Here is a 19850-nt window from a genome sequence, read left to right as displayed (position 1 = left end):
AACAACAGTAACCTTTAGTTGCCAAAAGAATGGATGGTTTTGTGTTTTTGTTTCTCTTTGTGCTTTTTCATGTCTTTTTTTCTTTTTGCATTAAAAACTAACTAACTAATTTGAATTGGAAAATAAATGTCTTTGAACAAAGAAAAAAATCACTAAAGCTTCCAGGGTTATCTAAAGATGCAGGTAAGGGGAGAGATGACAAGGGGGCAAGTGGACAGAGGGATCGAAGGGAAGTTTGAGTTCACTGGTGCACTGTGGGAGCCCTGGAGGTGAGCACATGGAGGAGCACTCTATTTTTGAAGTGCTGGTCCAGCAGCCAGGAATATGTGCCTGGCTTATTCCACCTGATGATGAATTAGGCAGGTCTCAGGAGTCTGACTTTCAGCTCTGATGCTTCTAGGGGTGGACCTAAAGGGCCTAACCCCTTTTCCCCACAAGGCCTGCAGAGCCTGGGGTGTTGACAAAGGGTAAGGGCAGGTTTGTTCCTCACCCTGCACGGCTCCCCAGACCTCTAAGGCAGGACCTGGAGCTGCCCTTCCTTTGTTTGTATGTCTAAGTAATTACAACTCATGAAATTATCTAACCCATTAGTTAAAACCTGGCCCCAGCATTTGACTCTGACCTCCTACGGCAGCCTGGGCCACACGCTGACTCCATGCTGCCTGATTTGTCCTCAATTTATAAGCAGTACAACCTATAAATAGAAACCCTTTTGCTAAGTTCCCCAGGAGGCATCAGCAGGTTTTCCAGCTTGTATGTGTTTTCTTCTTTCTTTTTTTAAAAACTAACATGGTAGGCTTGTTTTCCCTGCCTGGTGTTCCTCCAGCTTTCACCTCTAGTTCAGTTGGAGGGCATTCCAGCCCGCTTAGGGGTTTGGGCTGGCACACCAGCAGGGGCTGTGCAGGTTGGGTTCTTAGGGAAGCCCCTGTCTCAGTGGAGGCCCCCACTTACCTATAGATCCTGTACCTGGTGGTGAAACCCTGGCGGTACCGCTCCATGAAGTCAGCATACTCCTGAGCGCGGTGGAAAGGGCCCCGGTCTGTGAGCAGCCAGTCCAGGGGATGCTGGCCAGCTACGGAGGCATGCTGCTCGGGGACCACAGCAGCCGCCGTGGCTGAGACAGCCAACACCCAGCCAGGCAGGCCCAGTGCCAGCAGGGCTGTCCATGGGGCCACTGCCGGCCGAAGCCCTCTAAACCGAGTGCCACACTGCCACCTCATGCTTCTCCCGGGCGGTTGGTTTCTTCATTCTCTCGCCACGCTCTCCCGCTCCGTGCTGCTCCTCCAGGGGTCAGAGCTAGAAAAGTACAAAATGTGATGTCATTTGGGCACCCTGGTCTTACCCCATGGGCCTGTGAGCATCACTTATAATTGGGTTGGGCCCATTCTGGAAATCCTTTATCCTAGTAACACAACTTGGTTCTAGGCATTTAGCTAAGTGCTTGAGGTACATGATTTCATTCAATCTTTAAAACCAACATGTGAGGAAACAGTATTGCCATCATTTCACAGATGAGAAGATGAGGCTTAGAGAGAAACTTAAGAAAGATGCTTAATTAAGTTCACACAGCTATTAAGTGGTAAAACCAGAGTTTGAACTCAGGGGATCTGACTCTTAACCCTTATGTTATGTTGTGTCCATGCGTCCTGCCTTGGCCCACTCAACACCATCCATTTCTGTCTTCCTCTTCCAAAAATGCTCAATCTCTTTCTGCAATTGCCTTAGACTGTGGGCTGCCTCTCAAAGTTTGATGTAAGGTGAGAAGCAACCCTATTTTTCTAGTGGAGAATTGTGAGGTAGAAAAGTACTGAAGTTCCTTCCATTGCTGCTGTGAAGCTGAGTGAATGTGGGCAATCACTTCCTTCTCTGGGTTTAATGTATAGACAGGCTTGAAGAGCTAATTTCTAAGACCTCTTCCAGCCTTGAACATCTGATCTCCTCTCTTATTGAAGATCACATGGGATGGAGTTGGAATGGGGAACTCAGATACTGCATATAGCATCATCAGAGTGGATCATGCACTCCAGGATATCCATCATCCTCTCACCTCACTATGCAGTTTAGGAGCACCACGAGGGGCAGGGCTGAGCAATAACTGCTATATCTTTCTATACCAGCTCCTGGGAGCAGACCTTCACAGACCGTTCTTGAAGGGATGAATGAGTGCCTGCCCTGCCCTCTCTGAGTTAGGGGTAAGATGCCAAGAAAGTAGTAAGATTCTGGCGTTCGAAGTTCCTGGCTGCCTTGTGACTCATCACAGGTCTCTGATTTCCAGTGCCTACTCTTTGGTCTGAGAACAGCGAGTCACCTTTTTAAACCTCTGGGCAGATGCACAGGACTGTTCAGTACTGTGGGGCTTCTTGGAATTGTGATCATTTCCTCAATCTTTAATTCCTAGCACATACTGTCAGAATCTGCCCATCTCTCCTTGTCAGCACCACTTCAGTGTGTGCCAGAATGACTCCCAACCCCAGTACCTGTAGTTCATGGCTTGAGAACGTTCTCTGACTACCAAAGCGCAGAGACAGGCTCCCTGGGGATGAGGCAAGGGGTGTTAATTCCCTGGCAGTTCCAGACTCTGGTAAGGGCAGACAATGTGGACTTCAGCACTTGATTTATGCCCCCTGCCAGAGTCCCCCAGGGCACTCTGGCTTGGCTCCAGTTCACAAAACCACCTGACTTCCATCAGATCAGTGTGAATCCCAAAGGGGCTGCACAGAGGCTGGAAACAAACATTAATTCTGGAACTCTCCCAGCCTAAAGTTTGGCCTGAGTCTGAGAGATCCGTGCCTCACCAGTCATACAGGATGCTTTCAGAATAGTTGCAACCCCTGATTAGAAGGATGGAGGACACAGCATGAGCGGCTGGATGTTCAGCGTCATTCCTTCATTCCAGCTGGTGGGTATTGACCACCTCTCATGTGCTAGGCAGCTCTTAGAACTTACCACAGTTCTCACAGAAAGTTTGTTAAATAGCCATGATTAGTATGTTTATATTTTATTGGGACCCAGAATAGTTGAGCCTATGAGGCTGCAGAAGTAGAATATGAGCCTAGATCTGGCTGCATGTCCAGACCTTGATAAAGAATGTGGTACAGCCTAAGGAACTAGAGCAGGCGGTAAGACAGATCCTCACTTAATAAGCTAGAGGTGGGGGCTGAAAGAAGAAAGAAGAATAATGAGGCAGCTCCTGCCCTACCAGATCTTCAAACATGATAAAATTCCAATAATTAAAACAGGTGATACTGGCACACAAATTGGACAGCAGATCAATGCAATAGAATAGATAGCTAGAAATAAACCTTTTTATGTATTAGAACTTAAGTATATGAAAAAAAGCATCAGAGACTAATTGTATGGAGGATGGAATATTTTATACCTAATATTGGAAAATTAGTTCCAGTTGGAATAAAAAGTTAAATATAAAAAATAAAATCATAGAAAGAAGGAAAATCCCCAAGTGTTTTATAATAAGCATGCATTACCAGGAAAAAAAAAAAAAACTCATTTAAAACTAAAAAGTGAAATCAGCTTTGTACATAGAGGGTGCAGGCATTTTTTATATGGATGCAATCTGATGAGGATGCCCAAAATATTTCTCATATAATCATTCACATATTCATTTATTGAAGAAACATAAATTGAGGGCTCCTAAGTGCCAGTAACCACGTGAGCTTGAAAGAGGACCCAGAGCCTTGGATAAGGACTGCTTCCCTGTCTAGCACCTGGATTTGAGTCTGGTGACACCCTGAACAGAGGACCCAGTTAACCTGTACCCATGCTCCTGACCCACAGAGACTGTGAGATAATGCTTTTGTATTGTTTTATGTCATTGTTTGTGGTAATTTGTTGCACAGCAATAGGAAAATAATGCAAACACATAAAAGATAACTGTAGCTTCTCCCATTCTGCATAAGGCCTGGCCTAGTAAGGGTTCTTTATGCTCCCTGAAGACCAGCTGTTATTCTCTGCATGAGAAGAAGCCAGTGTGGCAATTTCTTGAGCAGAATGAGACTGATAATCTCCCCTAACTCAGCTGAGTCACATCACACCCTGCCTGCCTAGTTTATGGACCCCTTCAGGTCAGAGACCATAAGTGGTTTTCAAAAATATTGGATGAATCAATTCCATGCATTTCATAGTGTGGTCATTGTGAGCTACTGAAAACATGTGTCCTTGGCCCAGCTACTTCACCCCTTGGTGCACTGATCTCCTGTGTTGCAATATGTGGTTATAGTCACCACCTCACCTAGCAGGCGAGGGTTTTCTAAGGACAGGTGAGAGCACACGTGTGAAAAAGCTGTATGCTCTTTGAAAGAAGAACGCTATATTAAGTCAACAGGTGCTTCTTGTCATTCTTTGTTTGTAATTATGCTTTTTCAGAACTCACAATGTGCTAGAACCTGCCTGGTTATAGGAGTATCAGCTTTAGAATCAAACAGTTCTGATTGCCGGGCCAAGTCTGCTGAGCACAGCAAGAACGCCTGAATTCAGTGCTGACTGCTCCTCTCAAAAACCTGGCCTTGGAATCATATGGTTTCTGCTTCACTGATTTTTCTCAGGATCTGAAGACATTTTAACTAAAAAATCTCTGTTTAAGAAACAGAAGTTTTAAACAGGTTTCAAACTTTCTTTAAAACAAATCCCTAGAACATGTTCCTTCACCTTTTAAAAAAGAACAAAATAGCTGCTGCATTGACAGTTGTGTTACCATCAGGCTTTTTAAGGGGAACAGCTTTTGGCCATTTCCTGTTTATGCTCCACAAATAATATCACTAGAAATTTTGCTGCAGCAACCTGTCAAGCAAATTTTAACTGTCTAAATCCTCACAACTTCTGGTGGAACTGCTAATAAGCAGAAAAGTAAAATAGTAAAAGTAAAATAACTGTGCTTCAGTTTTTCCTTCTTGTCCTGAAGCTGACTACATAAGTAAGCCTCCGTGTTATATGCTAGGATATTAAAGTAATGGCTAAGTGAGTTCCTTTACGAAAAGAATTATAAATTTACTTGTGAAAGCCAAATCATTTTACTTATTAGACCGCACTTAAGACAGTTTTACATCTAAAGAAAGAATAGATTAGCTTTGCACCAAAGGTACAGGTAAACCAAGTCATGGGTTTTCCTTTGTTGACTGCATCAGCTCAAATCTGTTCTTTAAGCCATGGATTAAATGGGTCACAGCTTTGTCAATGAAAAAAATCATGTATAGATGAAGTCACATGAGACGTAAGCAGTGCAGTCTTCAAATGGTAGAGCTTATAGGAATCCTGTCTCTATCACTCTCAGATTATTACCCAGCTGAAGACTTCTTGGGAATTTTTTTTGCATCCTCCTGTTGTTTTTAATATCTATTTATGCTAGGTATGTCAAAAGATGGGCATTAGCTGCTGGTGTACCATATCTTGGCAAGTGAGATAGAGATTTCTTCATTGAAAATTATTGCCAAGGAGGGGTTATATCTTGGGGAATTAAGGATTTGGCTAAGCTATGGTTATAGGCCTGGAGAAAAGGTAAAATAGGCGTGAGAGTAATATTGTAGGTAACAAGATTATTAATGATAATTATCATTAATAAATACCAATATAAATCATTTCATATTTGTGAGGTAGTTACTGCTTATGAAGCACAAACAATAAAATCAGTCTTTTTAACAGATGAGAATGCTGAGGCTAGAAATGGATAAATAAATTGCAAAAGGTCACAGATTTCAGTGGTAGATTGAGGTTGACCTATCCTAGATCCCATAGTATTTACACCTCACAGCATCAGTTATATGACTTAAAGCTATTTAAAAAAAAAAAAAAAAAAGGAGACTTTGCCACTTACAAGTTGGCTCCCTCGGGCAAGTCACTTCCCTCTGGGAGCTTGACTGTATCATCAGTAAAATGATTTATGAGGTCAGGTGATCCCACCTGCTGCTGAAATTCCATAATTCTATGTAAATATAAGGGGCACATATGAAAGGGGAGAGGCATTATGATTTTAGAGTTCTTTGGAAGGAAGCTCTGTGTTTCAGGAAGGGACCGAAACATAAAAGAAGCAGGGTAGCCAGGTGCAGTGGCTCATGCCTGTAATCCCAGCACTTTCGGAGGCTGAGACGGGCGGATCACGAGGTCAGGAGATCGAGACCATCCTGGCTAAACTGGTGAAACCCCGTCTCTACTAAAAAATACAAAAACCTAGCCGGGCATGGTGGCGGGCGTCTGTAGTCCCAGCTACTTGGGAGGCCGAGGCAGGAGAATGGCGTGAACCCGGGAGGCAGAGCTTGCAGTGAGCCAAGATTGCGCCACTGCACTCCAGCCTGGGTGACAGAGCGAGACTCTGTCTCAAAACAAACCAAAACAAAAAAAAAGAAGCAGGGTATAAAGCAGGAATTTTTGCCTACTGGAGCAGTGACATTTCATGAAGTGATTAGGCAGTGACATTAAATAAGTTTTCAAGCCATTTAAGTGGTTAATTGGCCAACTCTGTTGAGGAGATGTTTTCTTGAATAAATCTGAGGGTGTCAGTGGTTAAAAAAAAATCACAGAAAGTGTTACTTGTTCTTGTCATCCGCAATATCTTGATGCAAAACCTCCTGTTTTTACAAGAAAGGGAAGGTAGATAGGAGAGATGACAGGACATTCTTAAGAGCAAGGGTGGATGTGGGGGTGCTATCAGCTCAGATCTATGACTTTTATTCTTCCCTCTTGTTGCAATAAACTGTCAGCTTCAACAGAGACTAATCGTGGTGCTTTTGCCTTGACAATGTGCTCCTGGTTTCATTTTGTATAGCCTCATCAGCTCCCATAATTCTCCCATTTGAACCTGAGTAGGGGTGACACATTTTGTCACTGCCCTCCCCAGGCTCCATGATTCGACCTTCCGTGTCATCCTCAGGACTAGCATGGAACTGGCAAGCTATAGGTGATGCATTTCCCCATTGCTGGTCAGGAATGACTTAAAACCGGTGAGGGTATACATATCCTCACTGTATAGACTCAGGTTAATAATATTAATAATTATTTATGCAAAGGTAAGAGCTAATCATAATTACTGTTTACTAAATATTCTTACATTAATTTAAGACCTTTAAGAAAGGAGGCCGAGAGAGCCAAAGACACCCTCTGGAGATCACTCCACAATAAAACAGAAGTAAAACTCAGATATTCTGACTCTGAGACCTATAACTCAGCTCTCCTTAACCTCACTCACCTCTGTTCATCAAACAGTCAATCAGTTATTAAGTAATGTCTATGCACAAGGACTGTCCCAAGGGATGGGGGTAAATCTCATGAACAAGACAGACCCAGCCTTTGCCTTCATAGGGCAGGAACAAAACATAGGACTTGAAGATCCTGCAATGAGCTTAAAAGATACACACACACACACACACACACACACACACACAGCACTCACAAACATGTACAGCTTTAGTGACATTAGACCTAGTAGGCTCCCTGCTCTCAGGTCCCAAATTTATAGGCTTTTCTGTGTGATAACTAGCCCTTCACTTATCAAGGACAGATTCATCTGTCAGTTGCTGAGGCTTCATACTCGCCTGTCGGGTGTCCTTGGTGCTTTCCTTGGTGAGACGAACTAACTGACAGGCTTGCCCAGAGCCCTGAGCAATAGAGCCAAGGGCTGAGTGTGCGGACCAGGGAGACCCTTCTCCTCCAGAGCCTCCCTTCCAGTCAAGGGGATCACTAGCAAATAGAAAGATGATACTGCTGATCAAATAGAACTTCTAAATAAAAAGCTGCTCATCTCAAAACCTTTAAAACTTCATCTCCATGCAGCTCAACCTTCTTCAAAACCATTTCCATCCTCCTCCATCATTAAGAAACCCCAGCCACTCCTTGTGGCCCTGAGAACCAATTTGCCTTCCACTTCCAGTCACTGAGCTCCCCAGATCGGCTATTCCAAAGCGGAGTGGTTATGAGAACAGACTGCAGAACCTGGCTGCCTACCTTCCCAGGTTGGTTCCAACACTTTTGCCTCAAATCCCTCATCTGATTTTTGTCTATTGTTTTTCTTTTTCTTTTTTAAGATAAAAATAATAGTGCTACTCCACAGGATTGTGAGGATTAAAAGAGTTAATATTTGTAAATCCTTTAAAAGGATTAAAAGGTGTCTGGCCTGACTAGGCATGGTGGCTCACACCTGTAATCCCAGCACCTTGGGAGGTTGAGGTGGGTGGATCACCTGAGGTCAGGAGTTTGAGACCAGCCTGGCCAACCTGGTGAAACCCCATCTCTTCTAAAAATATAAAAATTAGCTGGGCATGGTGGCAGGTGCCTGTAATCCCAGCCACTTGGGAGGCTGAGGCAGGAAAATCACTTGAACCTGAGAGGCGGAGGTTGCAGTGAGCCGAGATTGTGCCATTGCACTCCAACCTGGGCAAAAGAGGAAGACTCCATCTCGAAAAGAAAATAAAAAGAAAAAAAGGTGTCTGGCCCATGGTGAGTGCTGTGTGTTCACCATTATTTTTTCCATTGCTCCAACAGAGGCTATTAGCACTAAAAAAGTCCAAAAACAGTTCATAGACTCATCCAATCTTAGTTTTTGTTTGTTTGTTTTGTTGTTATTTACAGGTGAAAAAACTGAAGCCTGAAAAGGGAAGATTTCTGTTAAAAGACCTGTCCTCATTTTAGCCTTTTAGAGGTTTCTACAGGTCACTCTGAATAACCTCACCAGTCCCCCCACCCCTAGTCCTCTGCAGCTGATAACTGTAGTGATAGGTTCAACCCAGGACCCTTTCGCCTTCATCCTGCGGTCACTTGATTCCCCAGTTGTCTGGCTATGAGCCCTGCCATTGTCCTCACTCCTGCCTTTCCTCTCTGTGAGTCTACAATGGTCTCTCACATCTTTTAGACTCATTTTCTCCAAGAAGCCTTTCAAAGCTCTGTGTGTTGATTACGTGGTTGCTTTGGCATCCTACCGCCTCTGTTCCCTGGTTAATTTCCACCTGATCATGGCCGGGAACTGGGGAGAAGGGATGGGATCCTGGAGATGACCTGGCCCAGTGGTTCTCAGCAGCCTGGAGCATGTGTGGTAGTGTGTGTATGTGAGGAAGGTGGGGAGTGGAATGGAAATAGGGAGGGGAGGAAAGAGGGAAATAACTGAGATATGGGGTTGGGGTATATTTTAATAATTTGGAATATTTTTTAAAAACCTCCCGGGAGATTTTGATGCAACATTCTGATGAGAGTCAATGATAAAATTCATTTCACATTGTATCATAAGTGAGAAAACTTTTAGTCACAGAAGTGCAATATATTATTTAACGACCCACCACTGGTTTGGGGAAAAGTCAGAACTTGAACTTGGGTTTCTTAACACTAAGCCTACAGCTTGTCTGTCTCTGTTTTATGTGTGTCGATGGTAAAATTTTCAAAATTCAAAACTCATGAGTCCCAGAGTTGCCATTATAATCACCTCTAATTATGTTTACATGTTAGTTACTGTATACCAAACATCAATCTAAACACTTTCCATGCATTATTTACTATGCACAAACCCCTGGAAGGTTGATGCTGTTATTATGCCCATTGTACAGAGAAGAAAACTCAGGAACAGAGAAGCCAATAATGTTCTTCCAAGGAGAGTCCTTAATACCATTTACATGACTTGAATAAGGTAGCTGTTTTCCCATGAGGTTACTCTAGATTCCTCTAGGTCATTTTCATTTTAAAAATTGCAAGATTGAAGAAAAGTCTAAAATCTTAAAGTACACAAGCAGGATTCACCTAAAATCATTTTTCCAGCTTGGATAAGCATCCTGCTTTTTTGGAAGCTGTGTGGCTCCTGTTTAGTTGGGCTGTCAGCATGGCCTCATAAGAACTCAGTGGTATTTCACCTGTGCTGTCTGAAAACCACGGGTTAGGTGTACTCCTCCACCATGGGCCAATCCACAATTGCTGGTTTCTTGCATGCCCTTGAGTTACAGTGCTCTTCCCTGATATCCCCAAACCCAACTGAGCCTGTGCCCAGGTTCCTCATCCCCCTCCTTTCTGCCCAGTCTCCACATGTCCATCTAAGGTGTAAGGGGCTTGTACCCTGCTTTAGGCCATTATTGCATTGCTACAAAGAAACACCTAAGACTGGGTAATTGATAAAGAAAAGGTTTAATTGGCTCGTGGTTCTGGAGGGTTTAGAGGAAGCACCGTGCTCACATCTGCTTTACTTCTAGAGAGGCCTCAGAAAACTTATAATCATAGCAGAGGGGAAGGGGGCACAGGCACATCACATGGCAAGGGCAGGAGCGAGAGAGAGAGGTGGGGGAGGTGCTGCACAGTTTGAAACCACAGATCGGTGTGAACTCAGAGTGAGAGCTCACTTATCACCAAGGAAATGACCCAAGCCATTCATGAGGGATCTACCCCTATGATCCAAATACCTCCCACCACACCCTACCTACAACAATGGGGATGGCAACAGGAGATTTGGATGGGAACAAATATCCAAATTACACCACACTCTTTTTGGCTTCTGTGCCTCCTGTTCTCTGCTCCCCCATTTCCTGCTGTAAATAGATAGGCCCCCAGGAATTTCCTGCCCTTTTACCTGCTTCTGGACTGCACCCCCTCTTAGGGTTCCTCTTTATGTATTCTGGCCGTTGGACCTCCTGTTACCAAGATTGCCTGAATCAAACCATTTGGCCCCTGTCCCTGAGCATGGCCTGCCCATCTCCCTGGATCTAGCTACTGAAGCTGGCTTAGTCATCTACTTCAATCCCTTGTTGACAGCTGCTTTTGTACTCCAGAGAGAGACCCTTCTCTGTCCCTGCCTCCTCCCAACAGACTGGCTTCTGTTGCTTAAGCCCCAGTTCACTTCCCAGCTGAGTCTCTGTATATACATAGGGTGGTTTAAGGCCTAGGAAGCCAAAATAAACCCAAGCCAATCACAGAGAAATTGCTCATCACTGTGTAGGCTGAAAACCTGAGGAGGAGCTGACAAGCAGCTCTCCATTGTGACCTGTAGCCTCAATGTTACCTTTGCTCTTGGCTTTCTGCCAGGTCTGTCATTGAATCTGAACTTTTAGCCCAAGCTCTGCCCTATTTGGACCTTGGCAAAGACCAGAATGTAAAATGATAATGCCCTGAGCTGTACTGAACAGCACAGAGCTCCTGAGATGTTACAGATGCAGCTGTGACCAGCAAACACATTGTTTCCGGGATTGTGTTTGTAAATATATGACTTGCCTGACAGCTTGTGGAATTAAATATAGATGCTACATCACAAACTCTAGCTAAAATAAACTATATGCTGCTCAATGAATGTCAATAAGTACACAGAGAAAGAATCATCCCTTTTTGTAGCATAGTCCAAGATACCCACCCCTAAGTGCTTTGTTTGTTTGTTTGACAAAAGGCTCTCTCTTTAGGCCCCCACAGGCTTTTGACTGGTATAAGTGGACAGCTAGGGGGATAGAGGGGGTAAGGAGACAACAGGGGGCAATCAATAAAACTGCTGCATTGAGGAAATGTTGTGTGGTGGCAGGAGCTAGCTTGGAGGTTCCACAGGTAGACTGGAATATCACAGTTAATCTTTTGGAATTGCTGACCACAAGGCATCATTTCTAAAAGTATGGTCCAAGGCTCACTGGTATTTTGCAAGAGACTACTGATGGGGAGCAAGCTGTTCTATCCCTGCAAGTTCTCTCTTCAGTTATTAAGTCAAATATCTCTCCTTCCTTTAGATTGATTTTTACAGACAACCAAAGTTTATATATTGGCAATCTATTTAATTAATAATGGCAAGTTGAAGTGACATCAGCAAGATGGTGGAAGAAGAGATCCCAGGCTTCACTCCTCCCACAGAAACATCAACTATCCAGTCAAAAACACCTTGGTGAAAATGTGGGAATAAGCCTGAGTCACCTGTGTATTCCATGGAACTGAATCAAACTCCACATGGAAGGGGTAAGAGAAATGGTTTTGCTTTGACCACATTGCCCCTCCTCTCTCCCCTAAGTCAGCACAGTGCCACAAAGAGGAAATTCCCTAGGGCCCATGGTTTCTACTGCGGGAAAGCAAATATCCAACTTTCCCAGCATTTTGAGATGCTTCCCCGGCAACTCACCCCATTGTCACCTCATTGGAAATGGGAAATGTAGGAGAAAACCACACGACTAGACTATTTGGGGTCAGGTAAAAACAAAGTCAGGAGGTGGAGCCCACAGAGAACAGTAAAATAAATTGTCAAGTGAAACATATTTAAAAATTATGCAAATTTAGACATCACAGATTTTGGTAAAAGCTCAGTGCACCTGCCACTAGTCGTGCTCAATCAGCGGTATCAACTAACAGTGTTGCTCACCCACAAAGTTGAACTGGTCACTCCCAGAAGAGATGGGAAGGGTTACATGGCTTGAGTCTCTAGATGGCCAGCCTCAGACCCTACCCTAGGGTCCTGCTTGGTAAGAGAAGACCCCCTGCAGCAAATTTCCATAAGCAGGCACTAGGTCTGCTACAGTCAGGAGCTTAATCTGTACTCCCTGTAGCCTTAAAGCTTACCCCTAGACTCTGCCCAAGGAGAGAGCTGACCACTATAGCAAATACTGACAAAAAGTAGGCACTAGTTCTGCCACACTTGGGAGTTTCATCAGTTCTTCTCTTGGCCTCAAAGCCCACCGCCTTAAAGCTTACCCCTAGACTCTGCCCAAGGAGAGAGCTGACCACTATAGCAAATACTGACAAAAAGCAGGCACTAGTTCTGCCACACTTGGGAGTTTCATCAGTTCTTCTCTTGGCCTCAAAGCCCACCCCCACACCTCACCCATGAAGGAAGGCAAATCTCAGTCATGCATTTCTACAGAACATAGCAGTTAGTCCATTCATCCCAACCTACTTAACTTTGGGGCTTCTTCTGCAACCTTGGTCAACTCCTGTACTCAAATAGCAGTACCTGGCCAGGAAGTTACACCCTGTGGCCCTGCCAGATCAGATGTTATTGCAGCATCCATATGGCAACTCAGCCTAATATTAGAGCTCAGCCAGTGATCTTGCCAAATAGCAAAGCCTAGCCAGCTGCCCCACACAAATTCCAGGTAAAAGCAGTAGCCCAGCCATCTAGAGAACTTAAAAGCAAGCCTGCCTTCCCAGGATCATTACTCATCCAGAATGACCCATCCAGAATCATGGGGTAGATTAACTAGTGACTTTCTATCCCTGCCAAAAAAACAAACTTGTAAAAGCCAGAAAAGTTATCGGTCTCCACAAATGCATAAACACCAATGCAAGGATACAAGGATTAAAAAGACTCATAACACCTCCAAAAGAAAGTGACAAAGCTCTCACAATAGACTCTTAGGAAAGAGATATCTATAAAAGGACAGAAAAAAATAATTCAGAATAATCCTCTTAAAAATGTTTTATAAACTTCAAGAAGATATGGATTAAACATTAAATAAAATCTGGAAGATAATACACAAACAGGAGAAGTTTGACAAAGAAATAGAAACAATTATTTTAACATAGAAATTTTAAAAATGAAGCTTACAATGAATGAACTGAAAAACCCAATAGAAAGCTGCAACAGCTGACTTTATCAAGCTGAAAAATCAGTAAACATGAAGACAGAAAATTTTAAATTACCCAATCAGAGGAGTAAATAATAATAATAAATTAAAAATGAAGAAAAATATCTGTGGGAATAATGGGACATCATCAAACAAGAAACCTAACCTATGCATCATAGGCCTTCCAGAAGAAAAGAAAGAAAGAAAAAGACCATAAAACATATTTAAAGAATAACAGATGAAAACTTCTCTAATCAAGAAAAGAAGCCAACATCTAGGTATAGAAAATGCAGAGGTCACCAACAAAACTCTAACCAAAGAAGAATTCACCAAAGCATGTAATAATCAAATTATCAAAAATTAAATACAAAGAACACATTGTGAGAGCAGCAAGAGATAAGAAATACATCACATAAAAAGGAGTACCAATATAACTATCAGCAAACTTCTCAGCAGAAACCCGGCAGGCCAGGAGGGAGTTGGATGATATATTCAAAGTGGTGAAGAAAAAAAAAAAAAAAAACAAAAAACTACCAACCAAGAATACTTCACTCAGAAAATCTGTCTTTCAGAAATGAGGGAGAAATAAAAACTTTCCTAGACAAACAAAAGTAAATAAGTTTATCATCACTAGGCCTGCCTTGCAGGAACTGCAAAAGGGAGTTCTTTAAACTGAAACCAAAAGATGCTAATTATTAACATAAAATTTATGAAAGTACAAAACCTAACTGTATAAGTAATATGTAGCAAAATTTGGAATAGCCTAGGACTGTAATAGTAGTATGTAATTTTATCCCTAGTACAAGCATTAAAGAATGAAATTGTTAATAGCAACAGTTGCTGAAATAAATTGTCAAGTAAAACATATTTAAAAAACGATACAATTCAGACATCAAAAACATAAAATATTGGAATGGGGGAAAACTGGAGAGTTATTGTGTGCAATCAAAGCTAAGCCGTTAGCTTCAAATAAACTGTTAAAAGTGTACAGTGTTCTATGTAAGCCTTATGGCAACCAAAAATCAAAAATCTATAGGAGATGCACAAAACAAAACAAAACAAAACAAAATACATACCCTACAGAAAACAATCAAACTACAAGACAGAAATAGAGGAAGAAAGAAAATACCTATAAAACAACCAGAAAACAATTAACAAAATGGCGATAGCAAGTTTTTCCCTATTAATAATTACTTGAAAATAAATGAATTAAATTCTCCAATCAAAAGACATAGAGTGAATTTATAGAAAAAAATCCAAGGTCCAAGTATATGCTGTATATAAGAGATTCACTTCTCCTTAAGAACACACATATACTAAAAATGAAAGAATAAAAAAATAGATATTCTTTGCAATTGGACAGAAGGGGCAGTGATACTTAGATAAAATAAACTTTAAGTAAAAAACTGTAAAAGGAGACAAAAAAGGACATTATATAAAAATAAAGAGGTCAATTCATTAAGAGGATATAACAATTGTAAATTCATATGATCCCACAGTGGAGCCACTAAATATGTAAAGTAAAATTGAAACTCTTTCCTCTAAATTCTGGAACAAGTCAAGGATGCCCACTCTTGCCAGGTCTATTCAACATGGTTTTGGAATTCCTTATTACACCAATAAGACAAGAGAAACACACAAAAGGCATAAAAGTTTAAAAAAAAGAAAAAGTGAAATTGTCACTGTTTGCTAATAATATGATTATCTATATAGAAAACCCAAAATAATCTACAACAAAATGTTAGACTTGATGAACAAATTCAGTGAAGTTTCAGGATACAAATCAACATGCAAAAATCAGTAGTGTGTCTCTACACTAACAACAGAATTTCTAAAAAAAGGAATCAAAGAACAATCTCATTTACAATGGCTATGAAAAAAATAGGAGTAAATTTAATCAGGGAAGTGAACTCAGATAAATAAGAGATAGCCCATGTTCATGAATTAAAAGAATAAATGTTGTGAAAATGTCCATAGTACCCAAAGCAACATATGAATTCAGTAAAATTTCTATCAGAATCCCAATATCATTTTTCATAGATATAGGAAAAACAATGGAATATGATTGAGCCTTAAAAAGGGAAGAGATTATCTCATTTGTGACAACACAAATAGAATTGAAGAACAATATGCTAAGTGACATAGACCAAATACAGAAAGACAAATACTGCATGTTCTCAACTAATTGTGGAATCTAAAACAATTGAACTCATAGAAGCAGAGTGTAGAACGGAAGTTACCAGAAGCTGAAGACTGGGGAGACTGGGGAGATGATAATCCAAGTGTACAAAGCCTCAGATAGAAGAAATAAGTTTGATTTTTTTAGATCTATTGCACAGTGTGCTAAATATAGCTAATAATTGAGTACTATACATTTCAATATTACTAAGAGAGTAAATCTCAAGTATTCGGATCACAAAAACGTCAAATATTTGAGGTGAGGGATAGGTTAATTAGCTTGATTTAATCATTCTACCTTGTATTCAAAAATTATAACATCGCTTTTTGCCCCATAAATATATAAAGCTATATTTTGTCAATAAGTATTTTTTAAAATGCTAAAAAATAATGAAAAGTTGGTATTCATGCATGAAAATCAGCCCCGTGTAAGAGTTTACTGATGACTCTCATTTAGCCTTCAACCAAAGTTTGTTGCCATATAATCCTGGTCATTGATGCAAAACTCGCATCATACTGCCTAAATCACGGAACTCCCCACACTCCTGGTGGTGGTGCAAAATGAAGGGTACTTGGCATTCAGGAAAACTTCAATGCTGTCCTAAGGGTTAAGGTTTACTTGTGTTCATCATTTGGAATTTACTGCAATTGCTATGTTGTTTCCAATTTTATTTATTTGTTTGTTGTATTCCTCTTTAATTTTTTTTTTTTCCAAGATGGAGTTTCGCTCTTATGGCCAGGCTGGAGTGCAGTGGCGCAATCTCGGCTCACTGCAACCTCTGCCTCCCAGGTTCAAGTAATTCTCCTGCCTCAGCCTCCTGAGTAGCTGGGATTATAGGCTCCTGCCACCATGCCCGGCTAATTTTTGTACTTTTAGCAGAGATGGGATTTCACCATGTCAGACAGGCTGGTCTCGAACTCCTAACCTCAGATGATCCACCCGCCTTGGCCTCCCAAAGTGCTGGCATGAGTTACCGCGCCCAGACTTTAATTCTTTAACATCAAGTTTTTTCTCCATTAGAAAGTGGGACTATAGACTTAGACTGCAGCAATTTGGGCACTGGTTGAAGGTCCTTGTGCAAAATTAAGAGCCCCCAATAGAAGAACTTGAGTAATTCTAAAGAAATCTGACTTAATTTTGGCTCAGACTGCTGCTCACTTCCTAAACTATTCTTGACAAATGAAACCTTTTGTAAAATGTGGTAATAATTTTCCCACTTCTTTCCTTTTAAGAAAGTTAAAAAATATCTACTCATTCATCCAATTAATGTCATTAGACAGAGAACATTCCATTTAGCTGGGACATAAAATAGAAGAAAGGGAAGATGGGAGAAAAGGCTGAAATGTAATGATTTAGTTTTTTTGAAAGAAAGCTGTGTGAAAATCCTTGTTATAATGCTCTTGCAGCAAGCCCTATTAACCAAAGTCATATCAAGAGGACTATGCTGACCAGGACTTGCACACGTCCACGACTCAGTGATAATAGAGGTTCAAATCAGTCACTTCTGAATCAAAACAGATTAAATTATTTTCAGCCTAATTTTGAATTGCATCAGTGGTTTTCATTCAATTCTTTAGAAAATAGTATAAAGTAACTATTATTCAGTATTTTAAAAATTAAATTAAATATTTTATTTCTCAAACATGGTGAATAATAGAAAATTTACTTAAGACAGAGCCAACCATTTACTCCTGTGGTTCTCAATTAGGAAGGGAGAAGGGGTGATTTTGCCCCCAGGAGACCTTTAGCAATATCTAGAGACATTTTTGATTGTAATAAATGAGGGCTGGGTGCTCCATCTAGTGAGGTAAGGCCAGGCATGTTTTTCAATAGCCTATAATGCACAGGACAACTCTCCACAATAAATAATTCCGTGACCCCAAATATCAGCAGTGCTAAGATCGAGAAACCCTGATTTATGCCAACAGATTCTAATGAATCAAGACTCATAAAATGTCTCTGAAAAATGTAAGACCAACTCTTTGGATAAGTTTTTCATGTGTTTCTAGTTTGCCAACACACACCATGGAGCCAAAGATCAAAGATTACACATCTCCACATCTCTTCCTTTTAGGACTCTGGGTTCACGCTTAATAGGTCCATCATAACAATAACAACAATAAAACCAACAGAAAATATCTATTTATTAAGTACATATATTCTTTTGGGAACTATGCTTTATTTCCAACAAGGTAGGTATTATTATTTCATGAGGAATTAACACAAGAAAAAATGAGATTTTGAGAGATTAAGAAATTTGTCCTTCCCTCCCTCCCTCCCTTCCTTCCTTCCCTCCTTCCTTCCAATTGTTTATAGTTTAGTAAATAGTGTTGTATCAATGTTAATTTCTTAGTTTTGACACATGTACCAGGGTTATGTAAGATATTAACATTAGGGGAAACTGAGTGAAAGGTACACAGGAATCCTGTACTCTTTCTAACTTTTCTGTCCATCTAAAATTATTTCAAAGTAAAATGTTTATTTTAAATTAAAGTGTTTATTTGTATATATATACATATATGCTACATTTCCTAGTGTATGTGTATACACACACACATGCTCACACACACATGCATAGGTAATCTTTCCTAGTACTCAGTAGTGCCCTGTAGCGCTCACCTAGCTTCAAGATCTTGGTTTCAAAGTGCTATTCTCCACTAAAAGGAATTAGTGCTCCTTGGAGAAATGGATGATTATAGAACTGTGGCAATTAAAGCATAAGATGAGCCTGGAACATTTTTTTGTGTGTGTGGCAAAGAGTAGTGTGTTCATGAATTTTTAACACCCAGAGCTGGGGAAAAACTCTGATTATAAAATGTGCAGACTTCTGTGATGTAAATACCCTCACCATACTAGATTCCAAGCTACTGACTTGATATGATTAGCTCACAAATATCCTGAAAATTTTACAATGGGCTCTTTTAAGCTAGTGTGAAACCAACTCCAGCACACCACTAAATTTTTTTAAATACCCTAAAAATAATAGGTACATGTCAAAAGGACACAGAGCCACCTTAAAAGGGCTCCCCTCATGAACTCCAGGACAATGGCAAATAGATGACATTTCAGTGAGTAAAATACTAATCCATGAGGCCACATTTTATCTATCTATCTATCTATCTATCTAATCTATCAAGATATGTAGATAGATTACACGTAGGTAGGTAGATTGATTGATACACTCAAAGAGAGAAAGAAAAGAAACCTTTTATTTACAATATAATGTCAACTAATACATGCACAAAAATTATGGAATTAGAAATTATTATTTAGCAATCATCACAGTGATAATCCATTGAGGTAAGAAACATAAATCACTGCTAAACAATGGGATAAACGTTGATGTAGAATGAGATAGTTCACAGTTTTAAAGTATTTCTTCAAAACACTTATACAGAGAAAAAAATAACTGTACTGTGGACAAACATGACAGCTACCATCTTACTCAAGTGGTCAGTTGATACCACCAGTAATAACCCAAATAAAAATCATGTGCCAGCTGATAGGATCCAGTGAGATCATAGAATCACTTCTGTGATAGTCCTGCCAAAAAGCCATAACTTGAATCTCAGCACAAGGAAACCACAGACAAATCTAAATTGAGGAACATCCTACAAAATAACAAGCCTGTAATCTTCAAAAATATTAAGGTCATGAAGGTCAAAGACGGATAGAGGAACAAATTGTTCCAGATTGAAGGACACCGAAGAGGCATGACAAGTATGTGCAATGTACAATCCTGAACTGGATCTTTTGCCATACAGGCTGTTACTGGGTCAGCTGTAAACCTTGAAAGGGTCACTGGGTGAAGGGCCCATGAGAGTTATTTATAGTCTTGCATAACTTCCCTGTTATTATTAGTATGAAGCTGAAATTATTATGAAGCATGCAGGAAAAAAATGAAAAAAATAAAGTTATATATAGTTACACAGTTGATGGGGCCAACATTGACACCTTGGTTCTAATTTTGACATCTATGCTATTTACCAGTCTACTATTTTAAAATATATGCTCTTTTATTGAAATACACGAGGAATATCTCAGATGTTGTAAGACAGATCCTCATAATTTACAGCTTTATAGATGTAACTGGAGACTTGTTATCTGGTTGTATCCAGGGTGGTGCAATAGAAATATAATAAAAACCACATACATATATATATATATAT

At 40.6% G+C, this 19850-nt stretch overlaps 1 protein-coding gene across 2 annotated transcripts in view; it reads right to left on the bottom strand.

Annotated features, from left to right (window-relative positions):
- Window positions 1-19850, bottom strand: part of BRINP2 (bone morphogenetic protein/retinoic acid inducible neural-specific 2) — a 110584-nt gene that overhangs the window by 50653 nt on the left and 40081 nt on the right. For both annotated transcript variants that reach the window (XM_011962383.1, XM_011962382.1), the window contains one exon: window positions 952-1296. In XM_011962383.1, the coding sequence (XP_011817773.1) occupies window positions 952-1220 (269 nt within the window). In that variant the 5' untranslated portion in view covers window positions 1221-1296. The remainder of the gene's footprint in view (window positions 1-951; window positions 1297-19850) is intronic.

This window comes from Colobus angolensis, unplaced genomic scaffold (assembly GCF_000951035.1).
Source record: "Colobus angolensis palliatus isolate OR3802 unplaced genomic scaffold, Cang.pa_1.0 Scaffold59, whole genome shotgun sequence".
NCBI lineage: Eukaryota > Metazoa > Chordata > Mammalia > Primates > Cercopithecidae > Colobus > Colobus angolensis.
The sequence above is the reverse complement of the archived record's forward strand: the minus strand, read 5'-3'. Positions and strand labels throughout refer to the sequence as shown.